Raw genomic sequence first — 26796 nt, 5'->3', positions numbered from 1 at the left:
TAAATGTTCCACTCTCTCGGCCTGGGGGCATGCCAGAATGAAAGTGAGCATGGTGTGGGAAATAGTCCAAGTCCCACTTCTGTCATGGATGTGTTGTGGCAAGTCATTATCCCTGCCATTTGGAAAATGGGAATTGAGATAGCTCAGTTGTTAGAGCATGAGGCTCTTGATCTCAGGGTCGTGAGTTTGATCCCCACATTGGGTGAGATTCCTGCATTGCAGGGGTTGGACTAGATGACCCTCGTGGCCCCTTCCGATTCTACAATTCTATGAATCTATGAATCCCCGCTGCTAAAGCAATATGGATCAGGCCCTGTAAAATACTTAGATACCCCGCTAGTCCTTATACTTCAACTTAGGTCCATGTAACAGAAATCACTGAATATTTGCCCGCTACTCATCCTTGCCTCCATTTCCTTCCTATGTCTGTCGTTTCCTGGGAAATATTTTAGAGTGCAACCCTCTTGTCATACCTGTTCTTTGTAAACTTCCATTTACATAGATACAATGATAGTAGTAGTAATCATAAAGATAGAAGCAAGCTGCTCTTGAGCTCCTTGCAGTAAGTGCAGAATCCAATCCCCCTGGTCTTTGACCCCTGAGATGTGTGTTTTCAAGACCTACTCTCTTCCTGTGACTGTAATTTGTTTTAACTTTCTAAACTCCGGGTTTAAAAATTTTTTAAAAATAGTTATAACCTGCCCTGGGATCCATTGGTGAAGGATAATTTTAGCAACAAATACATTTAGCAACAAATAACAATGATAAAAATATCCACTCAATTAGTCAATCAATCAAACATGGGCAACTGATTGGGCTTCTGTATTAAGCACATGCATATCAAAACTGTAGCTGAATATGCAGACGTGGAAGTCAGTGTATGAACTGACTTTCTATTGCCTTTAGAGCTCCGCTGAAAGAACTGGTGATGACCTCTAGAGGCCTAAAAGAGGGTGATGGACTGGGACCTGGGAGGCCTGGGTTCAAATCCCCACTCAGCCATTAAACCCACTGGGTGACTTTGGGCCAGCTACTGCCTCTCAGATTAACTTAACTCACAGGGTTGCTGTGAGGGGGAAATGGGGGTAGGTGGGAGAACCACTGACGCCATCTTGAGCTCTTTGGAGGAAAGGCGGGATATAGAAGTAGGAACAATAGAGCAACAAACAAATCAATCAATCAATCAATCAATCAATCAATCATTGTGTGTGTCCAGCAGCATACATAAGAAATTACCTCCACTACTATGAAATAATTGTCTGGATTGTTTTAAACGGAATAATTTTATTTGACTTTAATTTTAGAATTTAATGTTTTGATTGATTGATTTTATTACATGTGCTGATGTTTTAATTGTGCAGATCTGCAGAATCACCCTGGGATCCCTTTGGCAAAGGGCAGTTCAGAATTCATAGAAATTAATTAAATTGATTAATAAATAATACCATCAATACATCTAAAATAAATCTGGAATATGCCCTTAAGCTTGCCTAGTCAAATTCATACGGTGAACATTTTAAAATATTATCTAACACATGTCCTGTTGCTCTGCTGTGACCTCCCTGCCAATTTAGATACAGTGACTGAACTGGAGGCCCCTCGACTGACTTCAGGTCCAGTGTTGGACCATTTTGATCGGATACTCCATACTGATGTGGATAGATTCCTCCAAGTTGGTAGGCCCACCACCTGCCTCCTTGATCCGTGCCCGTCTTGGCTGATTAGGGCGTGTCCAGATGTTGCGCGGATCCCCCTGGTTGAAATTATCAATTTGTCCCTTGACATGGGGACATTCCCAGGGGAACTGAAGGAAGCAGTGGTGTGTCCACTCTTAAAGAAAACTTCATTAGATCCCTTAGACCTATCCAATTACCGCCCAGTTTCAAATCTTCCATAACTGGGTAAGGTAATTGAGAGAGCGGTTGCTGAACAGCTTGGTAGGTTTCTGGAGGAAACATCGGCATTAGATCCATTTCAGTCCGGTTTCCGTCCTGGTTTTGGGACGGAGACAGCTCTGGTTGCCCTAACAGATGATCTCTGTAGACAACTGGATTGAGGCGGGTCAGGACTGCTGATCCTTTTAGATTTGTCAGCAGCCTTTGACATGGTCGATCATGATCTTCTGGACCACCGCCTCACAGACGTGGGGATACAGGGCATAGCCCATAAATGGCTGTGCTCTTTTATCTCTGGTCGGGGACAGAGGGTGGCACTAGGGAGGGAAATGTCGTCGCGCCATTCCTTGGTGTGTGGAGTGCCGCAGGGCACAATTCTCTCCCCGATGCTTTTTAACATCTTTATGCACCCCCTTGCCCAGATTATCCGGAGCTTTGGGCTGGGCTGTCACCAATATGCTGATGACACTCAGCTCTATCTGCTGATAGATGGCCACACCGACTCGGCCCCAGACACACTGACCAGATGCTTGGAAGCTGTGGCTGGATGGTTTCGGGGAAGCCGGTTGAAACTAAATCCTTCGAAGACAGAGGTCCTAGGGCTGGGTCAGGATGGCATGGGGATGAGGGACCAACTCCCTTCTCTTGCGGGGGCCCAATTAGTGCCATTGCCTTCCGTTAAAGAGTTTGGGTGTAATCCTTGACACCTCCCTTTCCATGGAGGCGCAGGTTACAGCAACAGCCAAGGCGACATTTTTCCACCTTCGCCTCATCAAGCAGTTGGTCCCTTATCTTTCCCGCCCCAACCTAGCCACAGTGATCCATGCAACAGTCATCTCCAGGCTTGACTACTGTAATTCGCTCTACGCGGGGCTGCCCTTGAAGCTGTCCCAGAAACTCCAGCGGGTGCAGAATGCTGCAGCGAGGCTCCTCACGGGGTCTCTGCCATGGGAGCATATTCACCCAGTGCTTTTCAAGCTGCACTGGCTCCCGGTGGAGTACAGGGTCAGATTTAAGGTGCTGCTTTTGACCTTTAAAGCCCTTCACGGCCTAGGACCCTCGTACCTATGGGACCGCCTCTCCTGGTATGCCCCACAGAGAGCCTCAAGGTCCATAAATAACAACACCCTAGTGGTCCCGGGCCCTAAGGAAGTTAGATTGGCTTCAACCAGAACCAGGGCCTTTTCCTTCTCCTCCTGCGCTGAGGCTACATTTTAATATTTTAATGTTCCATTATTTTAATGTTGTATTTTATTTTTGTTTTTAAGTTGTAATCATTCATCTTGTTTTTATTATTGCTTGTAAGCCGCTCTGAGCCCGGCCTTGGCTGGGGAGGGCGGGGTATAAATAAAAAATTATTATTATTATTATTATTATTAACACACCCGAAGCTATTGGGTCTGGGAAGGCTCCCTCCAACCTCGGCAGGCGGGCAGAGGATCCCTGCAGAAGCACAGGGCCAGCTGCTCCCTTCTGCAGTCACAGGGCAGTGTTGCTTGGCAACAGCAGAGTTGCATCCCCCCCCCCGTCTTTTTATAACCAGGGCTGTGGGAAGTGGGTCAAAATGGGAGAGCCAAAGGGCAGCCCCTGAAATGCCAGCAGAGGAGTGGGGCTAGATGAGGGCAATCAACCTCCCCCTTTCACCCTGCCCTGCGTCTGCCCACCTGCAGCATGGAATTTAAGAGCAGGAAGAAGATGCTAACCCTCCCCAGCTCCATTCAGATCTTCATTGCATTGTTACATTATATTGTAACCTGTCATGGGAAGGCAAACTATAAATCCATTAAAAATAAAAATAACAGAATTATCACCGTCTCACTGAGGGGTGAACGAGCATTGATGGTGCCACACACATTGGTGGAGGACCTGTGTCTGCTCCAGTCACAGCAGGGAGCTGTGGGCGCCTCCTTTAGACATCACAAAAAACGAGGATAGCCCTCCTGATGTCCCCCAAAGCACGTGTGGTTTATTTCCTTCAAAGAAACCAATGCTTGTTCTTTGACTCACTTCTCATGTTTTGTTTTAAGAAAACAAATCATGAGCCCAGGTTTAGATGACACAACAAGCCAGGCCATGGAGCAGCAACAGCACAGGAGCACTGAGGGAACTGTTGAGCTATGTGCAACAGCATGCTGCTCATTCACATTAAAACCACTGTTTATTTCAAACTGAAATATGATGTGATGGACAAATTTGGGTGCTCACTAACGGTTCCTAATCTTCCTGGAAAAAGTGACAGGTGGGGCCTGGGGCCATTGCTGTTTGTCTTTATAAATGACTTGGATGAAGGAATTGAGGGGATGGTCATCAATTTTGCTAATGACACCAAACTGGGAGGGGTAGCGAATGCTACAAAATGCAGAATTGGGATTCCAGAACTGATTGAAGAACTGGGCCCAAACTAAGACAATGAATTTCAAGAGGGACAAATGTAAGGTTCTTCACATAGGAAGGAATAACCAGCTGCACAAATATAAGATGGGGGGCACCTGGCTTGCCAGTAGTACATGTGAAAAGTATCTAGGGGTCTTGGTGGACCACAAGCTGAACATGAGTCGAAAGTGTGATGCAGCAACAAAAAAGATAATGCTATTCTAGGCTTCATCAAGAGAAGCCTAGTTTCCAGATCAAGGGAATTAATAGTCCTGCTCTATCAGTGGCGTGCTGTGACATTTTTAATAGGGGAACAGTTAGGATCGGAGGCACCAGCTTGTAAGGTGATGGGGTGGGGCGTGACACAGGTGTGATGTGGGAGCATCATGCCTTCCTCCCCAAGCCAGGCAGCAGCTTTCCAGGCTTTGGGAAGGAGGTGCCAGGGGAACATTTAGGGGACTAGCCTCATCTCCCTAGTCCACGGACCACACGCCACTGCACTCTCTTCTGCCTTGGTCAGAACACACCTGGAGTCCTGTGTCCAGTTCTGGGCAGTGCAATTTAAGGAGGATATTGACAAGATGGAACATGTGCAGAGAAGGGCAAGCAGGATGATCCAGGGTCTGGAAACCAAGCCTGATGAGGAATGGTTGAGGGAGTTGGGAATGCTTAACCTAGCAAAGAGGAGACTAGGAGGAGATATGATAGCCATCTTCAAATATCTTAAAGGCTGTCACACAAGAGGGAAGAAGCTTGTTTTCTCCTGCTCTGGAGGGTAGGACTCAAGGCAATGGCTTCAAGTTACAAGAAAGGAGATTCCGACTAAACATCAGGAAGAACTTTCCAGCAGCAAGAGCTGTTTGACAGTGGAACAGACTCCCACAGGAGGTTGTTGACTCCCCTTCCTTGGAGGTGTTTAAGCAGAGGTTGGGTTGCCACCTGTCATGGATGCTTGAGTTGAGATTCCTGCATTGCAGGGGGCTGGACTAGATGACCCTGGGGGTCCCTTCCAACTCTACGATTCTATGATAATCACAGTTTATTTTAAACAGATTTCATGTGATGTGTGAACTGGGTCTGTGTTTCAGGATGAAGAACACTAGAGCTGAAATCAATTTGCTCCCAACATTCCTCTATATATTATCCTCTGTGAATTTCAATCCTGCATATTCAAAGGATAGTCTCTGAATATTTGATTTGTGGACTTGGCTGTCTATGCTATTTTATTTCAATATTTAATATTTGACAGTTGATATTTTAATAAAATTTGTTAGCTGACATATAATAGTACTTTGTATCTGAGAAACGACAGCTGAAGAGATTTCATATTTGATGGCTACTGAAAACAAAACAATGTCAAGTGATGCCAAAAAGTATAAAGCATTTGATTTCAAATATTCTCAACTGAAATCAGAACGGCAAACTATGAATACCTGTGTATATTTGTATTTCCGCTCTCTCTCTGTGTGTGTATGTGTGTGTACCTATTTTGGAGTCCAAAGTTCTGGGCTGCACAATTATTTAAACACAGTGATTTCCAACCCTGAGAACAGCATAAGGGAGCACTGGCACAAGCTCCTCCCTCAACCAACTCTCTCTTCCAATTTTCTAGAAGCAGAATTAGAGGGGCCAAACCTGCCACTTCTTTAGAATCAGTAACCCTCTGGGTGACGTGCGTTAACTTGGTAGAAAAGGTAGGGGTTCAACTAGATGACCCACTGAGCAACATCCAACTCATGTGTTACTTTGCACTTAATAAGAGCAAAATCCAACAGAGTGAATACACTGAATCCTGGGGCAGAGAGAAGAAGTCCTGAGTCTGTGTCTCCGTGATTGAACCACAAGCTCACTGCCCAACATTGTGAACAAAAGCCAGAATTCAAAAGTCCAATTTCCGGCCCCACCCCACCCGAGAAAAAGCTCAGTCTCTGCTCACCCCAACCCCACTCCTTAGCACCCGCATTTGCCCATCTCTCCCTGAAACCACACTGGCCTTGCCTTAACCACTAGAGCAGGGCGGGGGGCGGGGTGGACGGCCATGCAATTCCCAAAGTGCCCCCAAGTAGGAGGAAGGCAGATCAGAACTCAAATTTTGCTGCCATCTAGTGTTAAGCCTGCAAAGATGCAACCTGAATGCTGGGTAAGTTTAAGATATGTACAATTAAACAATAATAACAAGGAACAGGCAGCTTGGTGATCTCATCCAGATGCAGCAGTGAGCAAATCTAAAGAAGAGAACACAGTCAGGTGTTAACACAGAATTTCCAGTGAGTTAAGTTCTCGCTGTTGTGAGGAAATATTTACAAGAACTGGAGCGAAGCTGCCAGTTTTCATCTTCCCAGCAGGGCATCCTGTGCTGTTGCCAAGAGCTGCTCAACAGACAGACATCTAACAGGTACAGCTTTGCCAGGCATATTGAGACAGTGGTGCAGGAAGTTGCAACTGTTAGAATTCTGGACGTCAAGCAGCTAATGGCACAGAAGCCTGGCCATAGAAAGAAATATTGCAACCCCAGCTGCAGGCATCACGAAGTCAGGAAAGCGGATGGCCCCCCGTCCTCTGACACACAAGAAGTGGAGCTGGAGTGGGTTGGGGTTGCCGGCTTCTCCAAGGGAACAGTCACACGTGTATGTGGTGCTGTATGCAGCTTTAAACCTGGGGAGAGACTTAAGAAAAAGAGATGCTGGAGGATGTGTGTGTAGAATTCCTGCACCTTGCAACTTTCTGTAGAATCTCAGCTGGGGGAGGTTTTCTCCTGGCAAACTGCATCTACGCCAACTCTGGTTCTGCGCCATTCCTGAAGCAATACAGGAGCCCTGTCCGTCCTTACTGACATCTCTTCGTGGCTGGGACTGGAAGAAGCCTGGGTCTGGGGGTGGGGGCTGCAAGCACTTAATCATGCACAAATGGCAATTAAAAAGTAAAGAACAATGGTGTGGGAGAGGAGTGTTTCTCCACTGGAACTGGGCTGAGAGGCACGATGGAGGGCTGCCTGGCTGCAGCCCCATGACCACAGATGCTTCTGCATAGGGTGGATTGCTAGGGAAGCCATGAATCCTGTCTCCCCAGTTTACTTCATCTCCTTCCAACCAATGTAAAATTGACTGGTGGGTAGTGAATGTCAAATGGGAGACAACCCTTTCGCAAACCTGCTTACCTCTCCCTTTCCTTTGATATCTGATCCCAGGAGATTTCTGCCAGCCAAACAATCCACCATCCAGACTTGCTTGGACAAAGTCTGAAAAATGTCTCAGCTCCAAAAACTTACTACGGTAAACTGTGGAAGTGGCTCAGCAGCAAAGGACCCCTGGGTGGGAGGTAAGCACACAGCCCTAGAGATATTTCGCTTTGCAGAGCTCAGGGGATCAACCATTTCTCTTCCACCCCACACACTGCCTCCTACAGAGCAAAGTGTATTTCAGGGCTCAACTGCTGGGAGAACAAAAGCAACACAGGAACATACGAAGGGTGTGGGGCAATCCAGCTCCACCTTGCCCATGCAGCCGCTGCTTTGCCTGCCGAATCTCTGCCTCACAGTAAAACCCAATTTCATACAAAGGCATTTCATGGCATGAGATCCTGGCCTGGGACTGAACTCATAATTGGCTCTTTGGCATCAGCCTGTCATTCTTCTTCCAGAATGCTCCAATCTAAAATTCAGACAGATATGAATCCACCAATGAAACTGGTCTGGAGGACCAAGAGTTCAGGTCATGCTCTGTGGCCCTGGGCAATCTCTCTGAGGATTCAGAGCTGGTTCAGATGGGGATCCCACTTGCTCATCCAAGTGGGCTGTCTGAATGAGTGGAGTACAGCCCATTGAGGATGCTCCCAGCTGCAGCTTCGGTGAGCAGGGGTTTCCATGTCACTTGTGCGCCCCACTCTCAAAAACGGCTGCTGCTGTGTCCCTAAGGTAGCCCCCACCTGGTGCCCTATGGATGTTCCTAGATAGGGGTCTGCCGAGAGTGCAAACATTGCTAATTATAACAGTACAGCATGCAATCAATGAGATCCAGCAACAGCCAGCAGAGGGAAACCACCATAAGTAACCAAGATGTATTAAACTTACACCTACCTTAGACCAATCTTTGGTGTATGAAGGTTTAATCTGCATTTAACATTCTGACATGACGCATTAGTCTTTGCATCTCCCTGTCACATGCTATAGGCTGAGGATATGATAAGGATTACAATGAAATGGGCGGGGGGGGGGGCAGCACCGCACCCCCTAAGCATATTTGGCTGTGTCCTGTTGTCAGCAGAATTCGCCATTGGAAAAGATATTTTACTGAATTATGGGTTTTAGATAATGAGCTAGATAAGTCAACAGTTACTGGCCACTTGTCTTGATTGAAAGTTGCTCCCCGTTGCATGCTTTTTCTTATACTGAAATGGTGCAATATTTTTGGCCAATTCTGAGGCTTCTCTCTTGTGGATGCAGTTCATATGAAATAGCCAACTCCTCTTCCCACATACCCACAACAAATGAGAAATGAAAGCACATTTATGTGGCAAAAAACTTATCGTGCAGAAAAGCCGTAAGGAAGTATTTTTGAATCCCTGGTCTAAATGAATGCAATGACTGTACCTTCCCAAAATGTACTAAGCATATAAATATAACCCTCACCCAGCCCTCAAATGCTACCTCTAGAATAAAGCAGAAGTTTTTATTGCCATCTGTCTCTCTCTGTCTACTGAGATCATGGGGTTAGATGGACACACTGTGGTTACCAGTTTATATTTTATACACCTATAGTTCTGTGACAAAGTAGTCCAGGAGATGCCCCACAAATGCAGGTGAAGAGATCTGTTCAAAGCCCCAAACGTGGCACTGGGGAGGGGAGAGAAATATGAAGAAGCTAACATTTGGACAGGAAGCTGCTACCCGCTCCCTAATAAGGGCAAAAATAAAAGCCTGTGGAAAAGTAGCTTTAGGACAGCAAAACAGAGGGAAGCCACCTGCTCCATTTCCCTCCTTTAGTACAGTCCCTACCTTCCAATCCTCCAGCTCCCCACCTACCAAATGTCTCAGAAGCAGCAGCCCAGCTCCGACTCAGCCTTGCAGAGAATGCGAGATTTGAGAGAGGAAGGGAGGAGAGGCAACAGCAGTCTGCAGGATCCATTTAATTGTTCTTTTCTTTATTGTTTGGTTCAGAGAAGACAGAAGCCTTAGATTTATTGACCGAAATCATTTTTGTACACAAGAGTATTTGTTTCTTATTTACAGAAACAAGTTGGGGTGGGAAGACATGGAGCAATGGGCTTCTTCAAGCAGCACACATCAATATGGGACAGCCTATACCTGGCAGGGAAACTGAGGAGCTGAGCAAAGGGGACCAAAACAGGTGGTGGGAGGGAATTGCCCCAGAGAGGGATCAGCATGTATTCCTGACATGCTCCACAGGCAGGTGGGGGCAGGGGCAGGGGCAGGAGAGGAGCTTTCCTCCCCAGTCTCTCCCCCCAGCAGCACCTGTTTGCACAATATGTCCAAGCCCATTTTCATAACTGGCTGGCAAATGGCTATTCAGCTAGTGTGGGACCAAGCAACTGGTCAGTGTGTTAAAGTAATTATGGCCACTTCATAAGACACAGCCTTCCCTTGGTGTGCAAGGCACGCTTGTTTTGCATGTAGGGGCAGTGCAAAGTCTCATACTGTGCACTCAAGATCCAACAGGGAGTAGGAAAACCCTCAGAGGCATGGGAGGGGAATGAGGACAAAGGCAGGTTAACATGAAGAAATCTCATTGCAGTACACACCCATTTTGCATACTTGTAAACTGGTGCGGCACACACTGCACCTGAAATGGTGCAACTCATCAAGTTTGCTCCTGTTTTGCACAGCTGCTGTATGGCAGGTAGTGCTAGCTACATTCCTTATTCACACCAATGGTACAGGAGGGTGGGGAGGAGTTCAGTGCAGTTTCAACAATTTGCAAAAGATTGCCATAGTTTTGTGGAAGGGGAAAGTGGTTTTTAAAATGTGCCAAGGCCCACAGTTGCACAGCAGAACGCGCTTTATGGCTTACCAGAATCCAATACTGGTGGAATCCTGAGAATCTGAGCTTTTGTTTAAAAAAATAAACAAGCAAGCATCTAGCCCTCATGGTTGTGGGCAGTGTGTGTGTGTGTGTGTGTGTGTGTGTGTGTGTGTGTGTGTGTGTAAAAACATATTGGTCAAGTGGGTACAAATAAGGAGCATTTGAATGGAACTGCTTCTTCACCCAGCACAGAGCCCAATGCTTTTTTCTTCTGCCCCACCTCGTTAACGATTTTGTCTGAGCAAGCAAACCTCTTTTTTAGCCTGCACCTTACGAGGAATGCTGTTGTAGATGAACATCTCCATCCATTGTGTCCCCTGTAATACTTCCAAGGGGGTGGGAATATTCAGTATGATGACATGTCCTGCTTCTTGCTTAATGAATTTTTATTGTGGAGATGTAGAATTGCAGAAGCCATAAATTCCTCATAACATGTAGTTTTGAGTGTCAGTATGTGATAGAGAGCAGGGACAGGGATATCATTCCTGATATCATGACTATTGGGAGATCAAGACTGGGCTCACACCCTTATCACAGCAGCCTTAACCATGGATAATGCAAACCAGAGTTCCCATCTTAATCAGCATTTGAAACTAGTTGGCAAACTCTGTTTAAGGCAGAAACCCTAGTTAGGGACAGCCATTTTTACAGTCAATGCAGAAATAACTATGAATAAGACGGCCAGATGAGGAGGATCAAGAAGTGCAGGGTCCCATGACCTGCTCTCGTTTACTGTACTTAACCATAGTTAATAGATTGGGGTTTTAGGGCAGCAAGAAAAAAGTAGATCTTGTTTTTTGTTTTGTTTTACAAAACCCAGCTAGGAAAAGGCACAAACACTGTACAGTCAACATATAGTAGAGCAAGCCAATTAAGATGCAAATGTACAGACTCTGTGTAGGGTCAGGAGTGCTTCAAACATGATGAATTCCAGAAAACAGAAATCAAGTCCATGCAGGAAATAACATGCAAGCCACATGTAAGAATATCCCACATGACCACAGGACACATGTATTTTGCCATAGCACAGCAAAATATAGACATGTGTTATCATCACACATTATTTCCTACACAGAACTGTCGTGTTCTGTGGACGCTCAGCTGTAGCAGTTCTCTGGAGCCCAAAAGCATAATCTGAGCTTTCTGGTCACCTGATTCATATATTACGAAGGTGACACAGTTGTCATCACATAACGTGCTTCCATGTGGTTGAACTACCAAGATGAAGGTAAAGTGCTGGCATGGGAACTAACCATGATTGTACTTTCCCAGCTGTGCAGAAATGTAGATCCCTCCCCACCACACGCCAATTTTTGCGATGGTAAGCATGTTGCCATGGTAACACAGGAATCAGCACCTACTTTGCAAACAGCAGCTGTAATTCACACTGCCACACCAATGAGGATTAAACTACTACTGCTTACCTCTTTGCTTTGCCCCAGCGGCAGAATCGGATTAAAGTCGTGGCTTTCCCAGAGTCCTTTGCACTAAAGGAGAGGTGGCTGCTGCCTTTGAAAAAGCCGCTCTGCCCAATGATTGATGTGTAGGAGAACAGATGTATGCATGAACCTGGTTTAGTCAAGCCAATGGTCCATCAAGCAGCTCAGTCTACTCCAGGAATGGGAAACCCATAGACTCCTTGATGCTGCTGGACTACAGCTCCCATCAACCCTGACCATTGGCCATGCTGGCTGGAGCTGATGGGAGCAACGTCCAGCAGCACCTGGAGGCTCAAAGGCTCATCACTCAGGCAAAGGTATTTCACAGCCCTGCCACCTAGGGGCTAGTGTGGGACCCCAGGGGGGCACAGCCCCAGACACACAATTTTTAGGGGGTGTGAGCCAGGTGCCCCCCCACAGGGATCCCCATCCTGCCCTGCCTGATGCCCCAGAGCCCACCGCGTCCCCAGTCCCTTTGCTGAATCGGGGGGGATTTGCTCACCAAGGGCTGCGTTGGCCAATCGGGCTCCTCCTCCTTCAGCAGCCAGGGCTGAGCTGGTGTGTGAGCTCTCCGTGAACCCTCTGTGCCCTGTGTATGTGTGCCTGGCACCGCTGGCGGCGAAAGCCCTGCTTGCCCTGCCCATGCACACAGGTGCACGTGTACCCTGGGCATCAAAAAAGGACGCAATGCCACAATTGCCACCCAAATCCATTTAAATGGAAAGAACCTGGGACCTTTGGCAAGCAAACCCTGGGCCTTGTCACTGACTTTCCCCAGATGTCTGCACCAGAGGCCATCCCTTGAAGACTCTTTCCCCCAGAAAAGCACACAGGGATTATTATCAGGCAGAATTCCTTATGTCCCACCACCTCAGCCACCAGTTTGTCTAATCCACTGAACTGGAGAATGCATGTGCCATTAACACAGCTTTCTCTTGTGGCCACTCCAGGAACCACGAGTGGAACTTGCACACACGTGGCCCTGGCTCAGCCAACACTCCACCACTTGCACACTCATTTTTCACATTGACAAGATGGGGAAAGTCGGAAACATTTCTCACACTGAGTATCAAAATCTCAGCAGTAGTAGAGCAGATTTGGCAAAACGTCTCCTTGTAGATAATACCCCGTGAGCTTTCTTCGCCCGCCCTGCCTCCACCTAGCCATTTTTTTCTTCCAATGAAATCCACAGGTTGCCCAGATGGGAATACAAGATCTTATGCATGGTGCCAACCCAGGAGACAGCACAAGCAAAACAGAGAGTGCCCCCTCCCACAGCACAAGAACGCAGAGTCTGCACACTTCACAGCCTGCAAAATCCTCCAGTGTCCAGGATTCCCGGCCCACACCCAGTGTCTGTGAGGCCGGAACAGTTTGCTTGATTAAGCAGAGAGCTGCTGCTTCCAAGGTGGCTCCCTGGGGGGTTGGCCAGCAGGTCCTGAAGCCCGGAAGGAGAAACAGAGAGAAAGGAAAAGAGAGATGGTCCCAAGGGCACATAGTCTTGCAGGGTAGAGGCTGGTGCCCAGTTTGGACAGAGTCCCACAGGGAACAAACAAGCGAAGCTGATTCCAAAGAGGGTTTTCTTTTTGGTTGGTTTCCATGTTCTTTCGGGTAGCATCCTGAAATTGCAAGGAAGGCTGAGACGAGCAGCGACAGGCAGAAAAAGTGCATGTAGGGGGACCCCTAGAGGCCAGTGCAAGAACTGCATTTAGAGTTGAGGGGCGCAGCAAAGGTTGTTTGGAAATGCTCTTCCCCGTGGGGGGTGGTGAAAAAGCAGAAAAGGGGGGGTAATATTTAAGGCTTATGCGTCTGCATAGAAAAATGTGTAAACTGAGATTGGAGCAAAAGGTTGGGGGAGGTTAGGGATATTTGGCAGAGTCCGTTCCAGAGACAAGACCAGGGGTGGGGCAGTCTCCCCATTATGTGGCAGTAAAAGTGTACAGGGTAGACTCAGCAGGAAGCCAGAGCCTCCCAGTAAGTGTGCCTGCCTGATGCAGCAGCTGTAACATTTGCTTTTCACAATTTTAAAATGTAATGTGTGAAGAGATTAGAAGACCACCACAGCCATGATGCAAGGACACACTGCAGAAAGTGAAATTATGAGTTCAGAACCTGTCCCATCCCCCAAGTAAATGAGCACTTCCTTGAATGAATGAAGTGTGGTCAGGATTGGTGCCTGAACCATGTTTCTTACAGACCAAACAACCAACAGCAAATACTAAACATCAGAATACAGGTCAGCTTTTACAAAGGGCGTCAAAAATGACGCAGGAGCTGAAAGGTCAACTCAAGATTTAGTTACAGGTTAAAGGTCAAATAAAATTCTATCCAGCTTCATTTTCCAAGCAAGACTCTGTCCTTCAAGTGTCGGCCTCCTATGCAGCCCCTTAAGTAGGATTTGTATCCTCTGAACCTGCAGACTGGCTTGAGAAGACTGCTCCTTGGACTGCGAAAGGCACCTTCCACACCACTAAGACACCAGAGGGACCAAGGGCACATCTAGTCCTGCCTTCTATTCTCACACCGGCCAACGAGATGCATGTGGGAAACGAGCCCAAGGGCAACTCTCCCTTCCTGTGGTTTCCAGCAACTGACATTCAGAAGCCTCTCTGCCTCCAGCCGTGGACGCAGAGCAAAGCCACAGAGGTGAGTGGCCACTGACAGCCTTCTCCTCCTCCATGCATTTGTCCAATCCTCTTCTAAGGCCATCCAAGTTGGTGGCCATCGCTGCCTCCTCTGGGACCAAGCCCCTTAGCACAACCAACTCCCTCACAAATCAGTAGGGCTGCCAGCTTTTGAAACAGCCCTGCTCCAGTGCCTTTTATGCCAGCTATAAATAGTAAGTGAAGCTTTCCCCATCTCCTTACCCCCACCAAGAAAAGTCTCACCAGCTTAACTTTTGCCTGCCAGCTGCTGTTAGAGGCAGAGGAGAAGGGGCACTGTAGAAACTGGCAACTCAACCATGTCTGGGTTTAGGAAGCAAAGCAAGCACGACCACTGGGAAGCGTTGGCAGCAAGCAGCATGTCCTCTTTTCTTTCTTTTTTAGCAATGTTACAACAGAATGGCAGAAGCAAGTTTGAGTGATAAAAGGAGATCTAAAGTCAAGATATGGACAGTAAAAGGTAAAGGTAAAAGTACCCCTGCCCGTACGGGCAAGTCTTGACAGACTCTGGGGTTGTGCGCCCATCTCACTTAAGAGGCCAGGGGCCAGCGCTGTCCGGAGACACTTCCGGGTCACGTGGCCAGCGTGACAAAGCTGCATCTGGCGAGCCAGAGCCGCACACGGAAACGCCGTTTACCTTCCTGCTGGTAAGCGGTCCCTATTTATCTACTTGCACCCGGAGGTGCTTTCGAACTGCTAGGTTGGCAGGCGCTGGGACCGAGCAGCGGGAGCGCACCCCGCCGCAGGGATTCGAACCGCCGACCTTTCGATCAGCAAGCCCTAGGCGCTGAGGCTTTAACCCACAGCGCCACCTGCGTCCCTCAGCGCCACCTGCGTCCCTCAGCGCCACCTGCGTCCCTCAGCGCCACCTGCGTCCCTATATGGACAGTAGAGATTAGCTAAACCAAAACTTAAGAGGGTTAAAGATGACCAGAAAGGGGCGGGGAGCTAGAGTGAAACTGGGTTGCCACCTTTGTATCAGCCAGGCTCCTGCAAGCAGCCCCCACCAGAGAGAAATGTAGGAGTCCCCGGTATGTTTCTGCCTATCAGATAGCTGTTTAAGACAGGGTCAATTGCAGAAATGTTGGCAATCTGGGGTTTCAAAAAGCCAATTCAAAGCTCAAAACCAAAGTCTGGAACAGTGAGGGAGTGTCACTGACACAAAAGTAGAGGTCAAAGCAACACCCGCCCCCCCGTTGTGGGGGAAGGTGGTTGATAGTCAAGTTCAAATGGAGAAGTACTTTTGTTGCTATTGTTTACGGCCCCTGCTCTTGCTGCAAATAAATTTTTTAAAGTGACATTTCCCCCCACCCTTTGTCATGGAGATGACAAATACTTCCCCTGCTAAATTTCTGTATGCTGGGCTGATTATTAAGGGCATAGGAGCTAGTAAGAAAGCTCACACAACCGAAGAACCAAAATATCAAAATACAAAAGGATGCAAAGAGCAAGAGAACAGAGACTGCGAAAGACCAAACTCAGAGATGACAAATGAGATGAACCTGCCTGCTTCATAGCTGAGTAAAGGCAGGAACTGTTTGCCATGAACCCCTCCTTTGATCTATGCAGGAGGGAAAGGGTGTCTCTGGAACGGCCTCTGAGCCCATCCCTGGGGTGCGGGGGGGGGCAGGGTTTGAAGCTGGTGTAGTGAGGTCTCAGGGTCCAGGTTAGAAGTGCAAGACGTGGAAGGGGGATGGTGGCACCCCCTCCAGGTTACCTAGAGGAGGGGCTGCTGCACTCAGAGGCAGGGCAACAAAACTGGTGGACGTCCTCAGCCTCGTCATCATCCCTAGAAAATGGGAAGGGGACAGACAGACAGACAGACAGACAGACAGAGAAGGATTATAATCCTGCAGACAAACCCTCCATTGCCGGTGGGGGGGGGGACAGCAGGGTGATGGCTGGAGTGGAGATGCTGATGTGATGCATCTTTCAAGCTGGAAGGCAAGCAGGGAAACTTAACAAACCTTTGGCTTTTCATTTCTCCCCACAACCCATTTAAAGATTGCTAAGCCAAAACCCAGGGAAAGCCCCATTTCTTTAACAGAATTCTCCAAATCACAAAAGAGAATGCACCTACAATTTTCCCATCATTCTTCATCCTCCAAATGGTGTTATACTACAACTGTCATCATCCCTGGCCACTGACCAAGCTGACTGCTGACTCCAGGTCACATCCTGGAACTCTGCATTGTACCTTTAATGCAACAGAGGAAATGGGGGGTGTTTTCTCCTGCCACTTCCCCCCTCAGTTCTCTTGCCCTCCCCCAATACTGTAATGAACCTAGCCTCCAAGTGTGTGACACAGGACAGGGAAAGGAACCAGTTGCCTTGCTTAAGGGTACAGCATGGATTTCTGGGTTGCAGCCTGACAACCCAAAATAAATCCTCGTTTAACTATCCTGCCTGCCAACTTAATTCCACTTTTCTCTTACACGATTCATTCAAATACTACTGCACCATCACACTTTGTTTACAGAATAGATCACTGTCTTATTAATATTCATTATCGTCCATCCATCCATCCATCCATTTATTCATTCTCTCCTCTCCCCACTCCTCTCATTCTGTTCACAAGAGCAAAGGCAAGCAGTCCTGAGTCCTTCCACAGGGTTATTTCTGGGCATCAGTGCACATAGATCAGGCTGTCGTTTATTTTTTCCTCCTAGCAGCACAAGAAACAGAAATTCAGCAGGTGAATTTTTTATTGGCAGGCAGATGCAGTGATGGGAGAAAGCTTCACCTAATGAATGTCACAGGAGCCCCTGCCAGAAAAATAAAGCTGGTGACTCTCTTCTGCACTATTCTTTTGGTACTGTTCTTTTAAAATTTTGTGTAAGACATTCTACTCAGAAAGTGAGTGAGGGAGAATCATATTCAAAACTCCACTACACAACCTTGTATGGTCAAGTCAAGGCAATGATATCCCAGAGTTACCAGGCCCTGCATTTTCCTCATAATTTCTTTGCAATTTTTGTTCCAAATAGTAGCTGGAGCCAAATCAAGACAAAAGTTTGTGAATGCTCATAATGCTTGACTGTTTCTTGGATACATGAACTCTGTGGAAACTGATCCCATGATTCTGTCTGCACCAAATATTACCACGTCCAGCGTGTCATCTTATACAAATTGATTATGTCTTGGGGACAAAAAAATGGACAAAAAAGTCTCAACCTTTACTCCACAATCCTGTGACAGACAAGACATTCAATAGCATCCCATAGTCTCCCTGCACTGCAGCTCCCATAATCCCCTGTGTTATATATAAGTGTCTGTTCAGAAAATGAAGGCTAAATGAATGGTAATTTAACTTGAAGGTTAAGATGAGAAAAGAGCTTTACAAAGCAGGATCAGCCCAAGCCACTTTGGCGTTGGAGCTGCCCCCACTCGCCCCTGGGCATTCTCGTCCACATACTGACATGGGAACAATCTTGGGACACTTTTCTGCCCAAGGGCTCTGCAGCCCTTAATGGAATTCATATAAGCATATGCAGCTGCCATACCAAGTCAGACCACTGGGTCCATCCAGCTTGGTGTGATCTTCTCCAGTTCTCAGTGGCTTGCCAGTTCTTTCAAGCCTTGCAACTTGAGGTTGCTCAACTGGAGATGACAGGGCCTGAACCAGAGAACTTCTGCACTTGCTCTTACTGCTGAGCTAGTGGCCCCTCCCACCTGAAGCAGCCAACTCACTTTGCCTCTCAGAAGGTCTGGTTCAACTCTCTATTCCTAAACCAAGAATGGGGAACCTGTGGCCCTCCAGGTGTACTTGGACTCCATCAGTCCCAGCCAGCCTGGCTAATGGTCAAGGAGTTGTAGTCCAAGAACATCTGGAGTTGTAGTCCAAGAACATCTGGAGGGCCACAGACTTGCCTATGAGAATGCTATCCTCTGTCCACCATAAATGATTCTAGAACACAGAGAGACCTGGGATACCTTCTGTGTAGCAGAAACGGAATACATAAAGCCATATACATAACATAACTGAACTGCATGGTTAAGCCAACTGCTTAAAAAAATGCAGAAGCAATTAGCACTGCCTTGTCCACGTGAACACAAGCGAAATGAATTGTACAGTTGTGTTTGGCAATTGTAATTCATGTGCAGTACTGAATTTTTTACTTACTTTCCTGTACACCTGGAGTGGTTAACCTGTGGCCTTCTAGAAGTTGTTGAACTTGAGCTCCCATCAGCCTCAACCAGCATAGCCAGTAAACAGAAATGACGGGAGCTGTAGCCTAGAGACATCTAGAGGGCCACAGATTCTCCATCACAAAACTTACAATCATGACCATATTTACACATGACATTAGGGTAGTTTTCACAAAACTTTTTTTGCCCCAAAACAAGCACTACTGCTTTTCCTGAGATAGACTATCTTGCAAAGAAACATGAAAAGTTGCTGAAATTACGGGATGTTACTAGTCATCTGTGCTGGCTCAGTCATTAAGTTTCTCTATCTTAGCTCATACTGGGGAGGTGAAGCCCTATGAACAAGGACCAAAATACATGTATTATGTCCAAACCAGCCTACAGTTTAGACCAGCTCTGCACAAAGTATGACTGAATGTGGACCACTTGGCATACATGGGGGCCCAAAAGACATTGTTTAGAGCCTCATAAGGATTATCAGCCATAGTGAGATATATGTAATAATAATGATGATGATGATGATGATTATGATAAAATTTGTACCCCGCCCATCTGACTGGGCTGCCCCAGCCACTCTGGGTGGTTTCCAACATATATAAAAACATAATAAAACATTAAAGATTAAAAAGCTTCCCTATACAGGGCTGCCTTCAGATGTCTTCTAAAGGTTGTATAATTATCTCCTTGACATCTGATGGGAGGTTGTTCCATAGGGCAGGCACCACTACCAAGAAGGCCCTTTGCCTGGTTCCCTGTAACTTCACTTCTTGCAGAGCAGGCACCGCCAGAAGGCCCTTGGAGCTGGATCTCAGTGTCCGGGCTGAACAATGGGGGTGGAGATGCTCCTTCAAGTATATAGGACTGAGGCCGTTTAGGGCTTTAAAGGTCTGGCAAGACAGTCTGTGGGCAGGTAGGGTCTCAGCCAGTGTACCAAATGGAGCTAATAGACAGCTGCCCTGGACACAGAATTGACCTGCTCCTCCATGGACAGCTGTGAGTCCAGAATGACTCCCAGGCTGCACACCTGGTCCTTCAGGGGCACAGTTACCCCATTCAGGGCCAGGGAGGCCTCCACACCTGCCCGCCCTCTGTCCCCTAAAGACAGTACTTCTGTCTTGTCAGGATTCAACCTCAATCTGTTAGCCACCATCCATCCACCAACCACCTCCAGATACTCACACAGGTCCTTCACTGCCTTCACTGCTTCTGATTTAAAAGAGAGGTGGAGCTCTCATTAAAGGCTGTGATGGGCCACAAACTCTGCAGGTCTGGCAGATGTATGCACAGAGTCCGTCACAACCACTCGTTATGCACATGAGCTGTCTGTTTCTATTCCTCTATTACTTTTGCTTGCCCAGCTATTGTATAATTAATAGTTGTATGATAAACAGAAATTCAGCAGGTGAAGAAAGCTGAATCTCTCCTTTGTCACACAGCTGTTAAAAGCTGGGGGGGGGGGGTGTTAGCAACCAGGAAAGCTCTGCTAGCTGTGATGTGTAAAAAGGAGAACATGGATCTTCTTCCCCCTTAAAGTTACGTGGAAAAGGCAGCTTTCCTATCAGCATGGCCAAAGGCCAGAGAAGAGGGGACCCTTGAACCCATCAGAGTTGTGTAGAAAAGGCAATTTCAGCACCTGCTGGAATCCCGTCTTCCAAACAGTGATAGCTGTAGGAGCCTGTCCTCTTTTGCATTTGGCTATGGCTATTTGCTACAGAGAGATTGTTATGAATGTAGGAAGTAGACTTGTTCAGAGTTACACCTGCCCCCACAAAAAGTCATAATGCTGCCAATTTCTTTTCTGGCAGGGAACCTCTGCTTTTCACAGCAGTCTAACAGGTAGACATTAAGTACGTGAAACATTCCCCCATCTACCCAGCCCCCAACTTATCTCTTTGTGGTTTCACTTTGAACTCCAGGATTTAGCAGGCGGCATTTCTCATGGCACAGAGATCCATGTTCCCACCTGCCATGCTAATTGCTGCAGATCAAGCCACAGCAAGAAGGGGGACAGTTCAAAAGCTGGCCATCTCTTCTTATCTCCATACAAGGAAAAGTTACATCTACCGTATTTTTCCCTCTATAACACGCAGATTTTTTCTCCTAAAAAGGAAGGGGAAATGTCTGTGCGTGTTATAGAGCGAATGTGTGGTCCCTGGAGCCGAAAAATCAGGCAAAAATCAAATTGCGGCGCTTCACGGAGAAGGGAAAACTGAAAAGAGGAAGTGGCTGCTTTCCTGCATTCTGCCTCAGGGTCTTACTGCCCACCCACCTCTGTTTCATTGCTGTGTTTGCTGAAACGGAACAAAGAGCAGGGAAAGCCCCTCCCCTCCAGGCAAGCAGAGGGGAATTCCTCTCTGTGCTTCTGTGCTGCTGGGGGAGAGGGAGAGAGAGGGGGAAAGGGAGAGAGAGAGGGGGGAGGGGGAGGGGGAGGGAGAGAGAGGGGGGAGGGAGGGAGGGGGAGGGAGGGAGGGAGGGAGGGAGGGAGGGAGAGGGAGAGGGAGAGGGAGAGGGAGAGGGAGAGAGAGAGAGAGAGAGAGAGAGAGAGAGAGATAGCTGGCTTGGGTGGGGGGAAACTTTTGCCTTTCTTTCCTCCCTCCCGTTAAATCCCTCTCCTGCATTCTTAGCCAGCTGCTTCTCTGCACACCCCTCTCATGTCCCTTATTTGTTTTTCCTTCGCTCCCCACTTAAAATGTGGTTACAAAGCATAGGTCCACATGGATCCTCAGGATCTTTGCATTGGGTCACCCCAAATTCACCACCAGATCACATAGCATGTCCATGGCTACAGCCTGCCCCCCCAAAATCACGCACCCACTGTTGCCTGGGGCTGCAATGGTGCAAAAACGTGGTTAAAAAGCATGGATCCACATGGATCCTCAGGATCTTTGCATTGGGTCACCCCAAATTCACCATCAGATCACATAGCATGTCCATGGCTACAACCTGCACCAAAAAAATCACGCACCCACTGTTGCCTGGGGCTGCAATGGTGCAAAAACATGGTTAAAAAGCATGGATCCACATGGATCCTCAGGATCTTTGCATTGGGTCACCCCAAATTCACCATCAGATCACATAGCATGTCCATGGCTACAACCTGCACCAAAAAAATCACGCACCCACTGTTGCCTGGGGCTGCAATGGTGCAAAAATGTGGTTACAAAGCATGGATCCACAGGGATTCTCAGGATCTTTGCATTGGGTCACCCCAAATTCACCATCAGATCGCATAGCATGTCCATGGCTACAGCCTGCACCAAAAAAATCACGCACCCACTGTTGCCTGGGGCTGCAATGGTGCAAAAATGTGGTTACAAAGCATGGATCCACAGGGATTCTCAGGATCTTTGCATTGGGTCACCCCAAATTCACCATCAGATCACATAGCATGTCCATGGCTACAGCCTGCACCAAAAAAATCACGCACCCACTGTTGCCTGGGGCTGCAATGGTGCAAAAATGTGGTTACAAAGCATGGATCCACAGGGATTCTCAGGATCTTTGCATTGGGTCACCCCAAATTCACCATCAGATCACATAGCATGTCCATGGCTACAGCCTGCACCAAAAAAATCACGCACCCACTGTTGCCTGGGGCTGCAATGGTGCAAAAACGTGGTTACAAAGCATGGATCCACAGGGATACTCAGGATCTTTGCATTGGGTCACCCCAAATTCACCATCAGATCACATGTCTGTGGCCACAGCATGAAGCCCAAAAATGATACATCCACTGTTTCATTCAGAATGTTTTTTCCCTTGTTTTCCTCCTCTAAAAACGATGTGCGTGTTATGGTCAGGTGTGCGTTATAGAGCGAAAAATACGGTACTTAATGTCTGTATATCAAACTGCTGTTGAAGATCAGGAAAAGAAAAAAAGACAGACAGAGAGACAGCAGCTCTGGGCAGGCCTGCTGAAACTCCTCAACACACTCGCTAAGGACCATGTCATTTTATGATCACTCATTTGCACATTCAGTCTTGCTCACACAGCTTCTGTGTGACACACTTGCTTTAGGCTCTTGCAAACACTTGCATGCATCCACACACACAGTCTCTGCGTGAGCTGAAGCCCCCTTGTCAAAACTAGCCCCAGAGCACAAAATGGGCCCACACCCCAGCTTCTTTATCTCCATGGCATAAACAGAGATGAGAGTGTCCTTATTTTGTAACCTGAGGCTGCAGCCTGGTGTGAGGGAGAAGGTAGTTTGTGTTAAGATGTTAACGGAGATCAGCAGGGTCTAGGGTGGAGTGAGCTGCGGCAGGGGTGCAGTGTTTCTCAAACTTGGGTCGTCAGCTGTTGTCGAACTACAACTTCCACCATCCCTGACCACTGGTCCTGCTTGCTAGGGATGACGGGAGTTGTAGTCCAACAACAGCTGGGGACCCAAGTTTGAGAAACACAGGTAAGGCAAATGCAAAGGGATGTTGCAAGCATGGAGGAAATGAAATCCAGTATTTCCTTTTATGGGGACAAAAGCCCCACAGGTTCACAAGGCCAACACCAGTTGTCTTGCTGGGCGCCTGCTAACTCCCTGTGGGCCTAAGGCCAGCCTCCAGAGCCCCCTGGCAGCAGTGACAGCAGAGCAGAGGAGGGGAACTACCAAAGGCATCTCGCTTCACCGCAGCTGAAGTAACTATCTACAGCTGAGAGCAGTACCTCCATAATCTTGGCTCTTTTCCCAGAACATTCTGCTATTGCTGGGGAAAGACCCCAGAAATCCAGCCCATTCCGCCTGATGTTGAGAACAAAGGAAGCTGCCTAGCACTGAGCAACAGCACTGGCCCATCAAGCTTAGGATTGTCTAAAGTGGCCAGGAGGTTGGCATTTCCAGCCCTACCTGGAAATGCCAGGGCCTGGGAGCTGCTGCATACCAAGCAGGGGCTCCACCACTGTGCTATGACACCCCCCCAGCCTCCTACATCCTAGGGAGCTACAAGCAACCCAACCCTCAGGGCTGTCATGGGAACCAGGAAGTCTAGGAAATGCTGGATTTTGTGGATAAGCATAGCATGTTGAGACATGGGAATGGCTTGGAGTGCGCAAGTTGCGGGTAGTGGGTGTGAGTGGCTTACCTGCAGCCTGTGTGCCTGGCAGGGGAAGCTAGCTGCGAGTGGAGAAGCGACTGAGCAGAACAGCAGTACTGGTGCAGAGTGGGACACGTGGACGACCTACAGAAGGCAGCAGAGAGACGGAGCAACAGAGAGAGAGAAAGAGAGACAGAAAGAGAGGGAGAGAGAGGGAGATGTGTGTAGGGAAATAAATGAAGGAAGAGATATGTGTGGACACAGATGGAAGGAATGTGCCAGAAGGAGTGGGTGGATGGATGGGCAGAGAGAGGGGAAGGAAGAGAAGAAAAAACACAAAGTCAAGAAAAAGAAGGACAGCACTGAACAAACAGAAAAAAAACATAGCAACACCCCCTGGCCAAACGAAGAGACTCAGCCACACACTGGGCCATGGAAAGGGGGGGAGAGGGAGGGAAAGAGAAAGAGAAACAGAGAGCAGCAGTTCCCTGGGGACAAGGATTAGAGGCCACAGCAGCTCCAGGTGCAGGAAGAGATAGGCAGCAGAACACTTGGCGGGTCACAGAACTGAGGGCCGTCTGGCATGAAAGAGCAAGAAAGCACTTGGGTGGGGAGGTATTCAGGGATCAAGGAGACAAAAGCTACAGTAGGTGAGACAGAAAAAGCAGGGAACTAGCCTAGAGAAAGCCAACAATGCCAACAACAAGCTGAGGTACTTGTTCCTCAGGAGGAGTGGAGCAGAGGGATCCTGGTCAGAAGTGCAGGGCACCAGGGCTGAGGGTGAAGGGTCAGCAGGGCTAGGCTGCAATACACATGGAGTGATGTTTCGAAGGGGTCCTTCACCCTCCAGGAAAACTGATGTGCAGGTCTTTGGTTGACTACAGCTGCATGTGCAACATGGCATGGAACTCTCTTGGCAGCCTTGTGAGTCTCTGCCAATCCCACGCCTCTCTTAGCCAGCAGTTTGCCCCTTCCCCTCCAGCTGCAGGAGGGGAAGCTTCTGGGGCAAAAGCAAGTCTCACCTGAAAGGCTCCGAAGGTGAGCACTTGGGGGCGTACCTGATGGGAGGCAGGGAAGACTGGAGAGTATGTACATGTTGGTAAGCATGCACACTGAGCTGCCTGGGTCACATAAGGTCAGAAGGAAGGGTCTGCTAGGGAAGCTGCACAGGAGGAGCAGGAAGGACCGTTGGGCCTGCAGAGTTCAGAGCAAAGAGAGGCAACCCAGAGGGATCAGGATGAAAGCAGCAAGTTTCTGCCTCTCCCAACCACCCTCCCCTATGTGACTCAAGAGAGAGACGCTGAAGAGGATGAGAAACCCGGGTCCACATTTCTTCCTATAATAGCCCCTCTCCCTCCCCCCTCCCCTCAAAAGCCCTGCTGTTTTCTCATCAAAACATGAAGGAGGCAACCAACTTGGAGAAAGGGGTGAAGATTAACACCCCCCACCCCATATGAGGAAGCAGGTAAAGGAGAAACGTTGGAAGGGAAGGGCAGCTGCCACCAGAGCTCAAGGCGGGTCCATTTCAACATGTTTTGTGCTGTTTCATCCTAAGCAAGACTTTGCCTCATATCCTGCTTTCAGCCCCAGATTTCAGTCCTGGAATATCTGCCTAATTGTCTAAAAGCCGCTTTCTGGGCTCTCTATTGCATTCCAGTGCAACCCCTCCCCTCCAAAACTTGGAATTCCAGAGTGGCTATGATTAAGCATGTAAAAGGGTGGGTTATCACGATAGCTTTGGTTCTCAGTGGCTCCCACTAAAGTCCCCAGATACAAAATAGAAGGGTATACAACTGGCAAAGGCTGTGAGCAGAAGGCACAGCAACCCCTTTCCCCAGCACACCTTTACTTTCTCCCAGGTAAGAAATGGCTGCTCTGGGCGCCTATAGGAAATGCCGCAACAAGATGCAAAAGTTACGCCACCCGACCCTGGAGGGAAGATGCAGTCCAACTTCCACGCCTCCCCCTTTGGAGCAGGCAGGCTTTGACCCTCCTATTGAGTCATCTCAAGGAGTGGCTTGCCAGGGCAAAAGTAACATATGTGCCATTGAGCATGTCCAGACTGTCTTCGCCTCAACACTCAGTAACCCCAACCAGTCCTGACACAGTGCAGATTACAAAGCAAAGCCCAAGATGTGAGACTTCAAGGCAGGCCTGAGTGCCCAGTCACTGACAGGAGAAGTAAAGGGACTTAGAGGTCCTAAGCACCTTCTTTCTGAACAAGACCCGGGCCTGTCCTAGGCTTGACCTCTTTTTCCAGGACACGTCCTCTTTTTCAGGGGTAAAATTTGAGACAAATTGCATTTATTTGCTTTGAATGGCCGTCATAGCATCCTCATTTTGCTCTTCAAAATATGTCAACCCTATGACTAACCTGCTGCTCTTGATTCCAAGTGTGGCTCAGCGGCGTAGTGGGAGGGGGGCTAGGGGCCGGTGGCCCCGGGCACAAAATTATGAGACGGGTGCAACCAGGCGCCCCCACAGCAGGCTCCCTGCTGAGCTCCTGCCGTCTTCCGGAGCCACCCCAGCTGCCCAGTCCCCGGGGGGCACAACATTTGCCCTGCCCTGGACACCAGCAACCCATGCTATGCCACTGCTCCTGCTGCTTGCAAACAAAAACTAGAAAGGATGGGTCTTCAGTTCTTTGTCCAGAGGCATGCTGCTTCTGCACAAAACCAGTGCCTGCTCCTGCTCCAGTCCTGCTCCAGTCACTTTCTTTCCCAACCAGTCTTCTCTTTTCTCTTTCTACCACTACTTCCTCCACAGGCACAGAGTTAAGAACACCCTGGACAAACAACATAAATGAGTTTTGCTTCCTGTGTACATATTTTACTGCACATTATAAAACACTGAAGAACTCAAGTGAGGGAATGAGAAGGATGGGGAAATAGGCGGGGGTGGAGGGGTCTGTACATGGCTCTCAACAGGAATTCAAGAAAAAAGCCCTGCCATGGGACACTTGAATCAGCCATGAATAAGAAAGAGGGAGGGGCTGCGATTCCAGCAGGCCGGGCCAACGAGCCCCAGAAGAGAAAGTCCTCAGCTTAGCAGATGGCTGCAATATGCGTGATCCTCCCCAGCTAACTGCCTTGAGACAGAGGTTTAGAAGTTCATTAATAAAGTAATTGTATTATTATTATTCTTCTTCCTGCCTTGCTTTCCTGTTTCGTGTTTGGGCTTTGAAAGGGTTCCATGGATCCGCCCTTTCCCC

General features: G+C 48.2%; 1 protein-coding gene and 1 long non-coding RNA gene across 10 annotated transcripts in view; one reads left to right on the top strand and one right to left on the bottom strand.

Moving 5' to 3' along the window:
• Positions 1 to 26796, bottom strand: part of IQSEC2 (IQ motif and Sec7 domain ArfGEF 2) — a 160872-nt gene that overhangs the window by 57824 nt on the left and 76252 nt on the right. For 6 of the 9 annotated variants that reach the window (XM_079958638.1, XM_079958642.1, XM_079958639.1 and 3 more), the window contains one exon: positions 23634 to 23729. The exons of the other annotated variants lie outside the window; for them this stretch is intronic. In XM_079958638.1, coding sequence (XP_079814764.1) covers positions 23634 to 23729 — 96 coding nt within the window. The remainder of the gene's footprint in view (positions 1 to 23633; positions 23730 to 26796) is intronic. 9 annotated transcript variants of the gene reach the window in all.
• LOC307206062 lies at positions 23736 to 26724 on the top strand. The gene is made up of 2 exons (XR_013834252.1): positions 23736 to 24623; positions 26352 to 26724. It is a non-coding gene; the product is annotated as an uncharacterized lncRNA (long non-coding RNA).

Source organism: Podarcis cretensis (assembly GCF_951804945.1).
Source record: "Podarcis cretensis genome assembly, chromosome: 17".
Taxonomy (NCBI): domain Eukaryota; kingdom Metazoa; phylum Chordata; class Lepidosauria; order Squamata; family Lacertidae; genus Podarcis; species Podarcis cretensis.
The sequence above is the reverse complement of the archived record's forward strand: the minus strand, read 5'-3'. Positions and strand labels throughout refer to the sequence as shown.